At 57.3% G+C, this 3502-nt stretch overlaps 1 protein-coding gene across 3 annotated transcripts in view; it reads right to left on the bottom strand.

Annotated features, from left to right (window-relative positions):
- Positions 1–3388, bottom strand: part of MLX (MAX dimerization protein MLX) — a 6877-nt gene extending 3489 nt beyond the window's left edge. Inside the window, exons 1-7 of one of the 3 annotated variants that reach the window (XM_007449852.1) lie at positions 3132–3388; positions 2854–2890; positions 2286–2375; positions 1901–2007; positions 1547–1646; positions 1260–1359; positions 664–865 (exon numbers count right to left, since the gene is read on the bottom strand). In XM_007449852.1, the coding sequence (XP_007449914.1) occupies positions 664–865; positions 1260–1359; positions 1547–1646; positions 1901–2007; positions 2286–2375; positions 2854–2890; positions 3132–3335 (840 nt within the window). In that variant the 5' untranslated portion in view covers positions 3336–3388. The remainder of the gene's footprint in view (positions 1–663; positions 866–1259; positions 1360–1546; positions 1647–1900; positions 2008–2285; positions 2376–2853; positions 2891–3131) is intronic. The other 2 variants (XM_007449853.1, XM_007449854.1) reach the window with 2 other exon arrangements.
- Between the last annotated feature and the right edge of the window lie 114 nt (positions 3389–3502).

The raw sequence follows: 3502 nt of genomic DNA, 5'->3' as shown, positions 1-3502 counted from the left end.
AGGGCAATATCGGGGTGGGGGAGTGGGAGGTACAAACTACTGGGTGTAAGGCTGCAGGGAGGTATTGTACAACATGGGGAATGTAGCCAATGTTTTTTGTAATAAGTGTAAATGGAGTGTAACTTTAAAAAATTACATTTAAAAAAATGTTGGGAAATAAAAACGTGAGAATCTCAGATACAAGTCAAACCTCAGAAAAAGCAACCAGGCCTCAAAAATGGAAGACTCAGTGCAACCATTAACACACTCTCCATTACAAATAATAATCAGAAACCCCATGGAAAGCTACTGTAGTGGGCGTGGGGGTGGGGGCCAGGAATCTTTCCAAAAACCCCAAGTAAGTCTGCTGCAAGTGATCGGGGCTTACTTGCTGGGCGGCCGAGGAGGAATGCCTGAGGCTGCCATTACTTGCCACTATGTGGGCGAAACAAAGGCCAAGAGCTAGGCCTTTGCATTAGTGAGTGCTCCAATCCTTCTTGCCAAATGAAACCTTAACAGGAAAAACTGGGCTAGAAAACAAAGGGGGAAACAAGAATACTGAAAGTTGTAGAAATATTCTCAAGAAACCTACAACCTGCTACCCTGTCTCTCTGAACAAACAACGGCTTGGGCCACTGTGCTTGAGGGAAGACCCCCAACCCCGTGTCCACTGCTGCCCCATACCTGAGGCTTACAGTGCTCCTCAATCCAGCTGAAGACACAGGCTGACAGCTCCTGGAAGCTGGCCACGGAGATAGAGGCATTGAAGGACTGGAAGAGGGAGTCCATGATGCCTTGAAACACGTTGAACTTCACCTGGTCAGAGACCTGATCCTCCCCCTCATGGGGGTTGTCCTGGTGTGCCTTCACAATCTGCTCATAGTTCCTGAGAGCGAACAGGCCAGGGCTAAGGGGCTGCAGCAGCTCCACCGGCCCAGGAAGAATAGCGCTACCCTACGTACTCCCCTGGGAAGGAGATTCCCTACGTACTCCCCTGGGAAGGAGATTCCCAGAGAGCCTTGGGGAGGTATTCAACATCAGCTAGATACTGCTTCTAGGTCAGAAGTGGTGACCCACCCTCTCCAGCCTTCCCTTCGTTAATCCCACAGGCGTTTCCAGAGTATCTGCTACAGTTGGGATAGAGTCCTGCCTACCACATGAGAGAGTGAGAACATTATCTGATGTGGCCTTTGAACAACGGGGAGGGCGTGAACTGAAGGGGCCTCAGAGTCCCCTCAGAACCAGAAGCCCTGGTTCCCCCAGCCCAGCACCCCCCTTACACTTTCATGATCTTTAGGGCCATGACGTCCTTGCGTAGCGTGGATACCTCCTCCTCCTGCTTTTTCTTCTCCTTGTGCAAAAACTGGATGTAGTCAATGGCTGGAGTGGGGGAGGGAAGAGGGGGTGGGCACAACCAGAAGGACCAGGCTGACTGTGTCTCCCCTTCCCCCAGACCCCACCTCTCCTGTTACAACCACCCCACCAGGGCCAGGCCAAAAGCGGCTCTGAGGCGCTAGCCTTCACAGCCCCCTTGGCTCCAAGCCCTCCAGTGCTCTCCCGGCCATACTCTTCTGCAGAACGATGGCCTTGCTGAGCTTTTGGGAGCCAATGGAGAAGTCCTGCTGCTGGCAGGTGGGAACGATGGTCTGTAGGTCATCATAGCCTCTCTGTGGAGATAGCAGGGGACATGGGTTCCTTAACTGAGGGGTTAAGGCAAATGGGCACAAAGTTTTTCTTCCATGATACCAAGTTCCATGCTCATTCACTCAAAGGGAGTGGGAAGGAGGGAGAAGTTCATGTCCAGGGCCTAGACTAGCTGCCCCCAAGCCCGCTTGGGACTGCCTGACGGGGTCAAGGCAGAGTGGATCTGAAGTGTGCAGCGCCCTCCTGCGCTGGCTGAGATGCAGGCATCCCCAATCACCTTGATGGCATCCCTCCTCTTCTGCTCAGCCTGAGTGTGTGCTCGCCGCCGCCGGTCCTTGTAGGACTCCTTGTAGGATTCCTGGTGGTAATCGCTGTCCTCGTCATCTACGCTCAGAGTTGGGGGCAGGAAGAGGTCATTCTAGGGCCCAGTGGGGCCCATCTAGCCCACTTTTCCCCAGCTGGGAAGAAGAACCTGGTACCCAGAGATGGCAGATAGATACAAAAACCTAATGTCCCAGATGAGGTGAGAGATGGCAATACCCTGCTTCTAGCACTAGGGTTCCAGCGCCTCCACGTGGATGGCTGGAGCTGCCCTGTCTAGGAAAGATACTAAAATGAAGGCATATCTGGTTCCCCCGAGTGGGGGGTACGTTGCTGCCTACCTGTGTTGGGGACAGAAGAGGCACTGGTGGAACCGATGCTATTAGCTCTGGACACTACACTCCCCTTGCGGGTGCTTTCTACAAAAAGCCCTGGAAAAGAGAGGCCCCAATCACTAAGGGGTAGGATAGAGGGAGGGGCCCTGCTAGGGGCATGATGGCTTCCTAGGCCTTAAATACTGACCTCTCCCCTTCAACCCAAAAGCCAGCCATACTGGGCCACCCACTTCCTGTCGTGCCATTTCGCAGTGCTCCTGTCTCTAGTGTCTACTCTGCTCCACAGGCCTGCAGTGATACCTCCTGGCTCACCAAGTGGCATCTGGGCGTGATGATGGTGAGTGACCAGCTGTCACTAATTCCATCACGTCCCTGCTCCAGGACATAGGGAACTAGGTGTCACCCTTGGATGCTTCCTGCCCCTGTCCTCCAGCTCCTCCTCCCTCGCTGCTCAGGCCCGCTCAGCTCAAGGGCAGTGGACTGTGCTCAGGTGTGGCTAGCAAGGCCACTTAAATCTATAGGGCTGAAATGGGAGTGTCCCTCCAGAGCTGCAGACGGTGGGGAAGGCACTCACCGGGGTCCAGGCTGTTGTCGCTGTACGCATACTCGACCTGCGGCACCGAGCAAGGGAGAAGCCCGTTCAGACCTCCGCCCCTGCGCGCGTGTAAACACACACACACACACACACACCCCTGGGGTGCGCGGGCAGCCACAGGATTCCCCCAGAGCCAAGAGTGGCTAGGCCGCGAGAGCGCCGCCCCTCGGCAGGACCCCATCCGCCCACTCCACACCCCCAGCCCTCCAGCCCCGTCCCCTCACACCCGCGCGCACACGCTTCAGTTGTCTTCCCACCTTGGCACACGCGGGGTGAGAGCTGTCTTCTCTGCAGCCCCGGGGCCCGGAGAGCGGGGGTAGCTCTGGGGACTTCAGGGAGTCCCCTCGTCTTCCGGACCCCCTACGTGCACGAGCCCGACCCGCCCTCCCCTCGCCGGCGTGCGCGCCCACGGGGCTTGCCTTGACCCAGGGGTCCTCCGGAGAGGCGCCCGGCTCCGTCATCTCCGACCCACCGAACCGGAAACCTGCCCGCGGGCGGGTCCCCTGCGGCGAGGAAGCGGCGATGCGCACCCACGTGACCCAAAACCACCAACCCGCGGCCCAGAGGCGGGGGGCGGGGCGGGGAGGCTGCGCATGCGCGACCCGGAGGACGCCCACCCCCACCCCCC

This window comes from Lipotes vexillifer, unplaced genomic scaffold, assembly GCF_000442215.2.
Source record: "Lipotes vexillifer unplaced genomic scaffold, Lipotes_vexillifer_v1.1 scaffold2106, whole genome shotgun sequence".
NCBI lineage: Eukaryota > Metazoa > Chordata > Mammalia > Artiodactyla > Lipotidae > Lipotes > Lipotes vexillifer.
The sequence above is the reverse complement of the archived record's forward strand: the minus strand, read 5'-3'. Positions and strand labels throughout refer to the sequence as shown.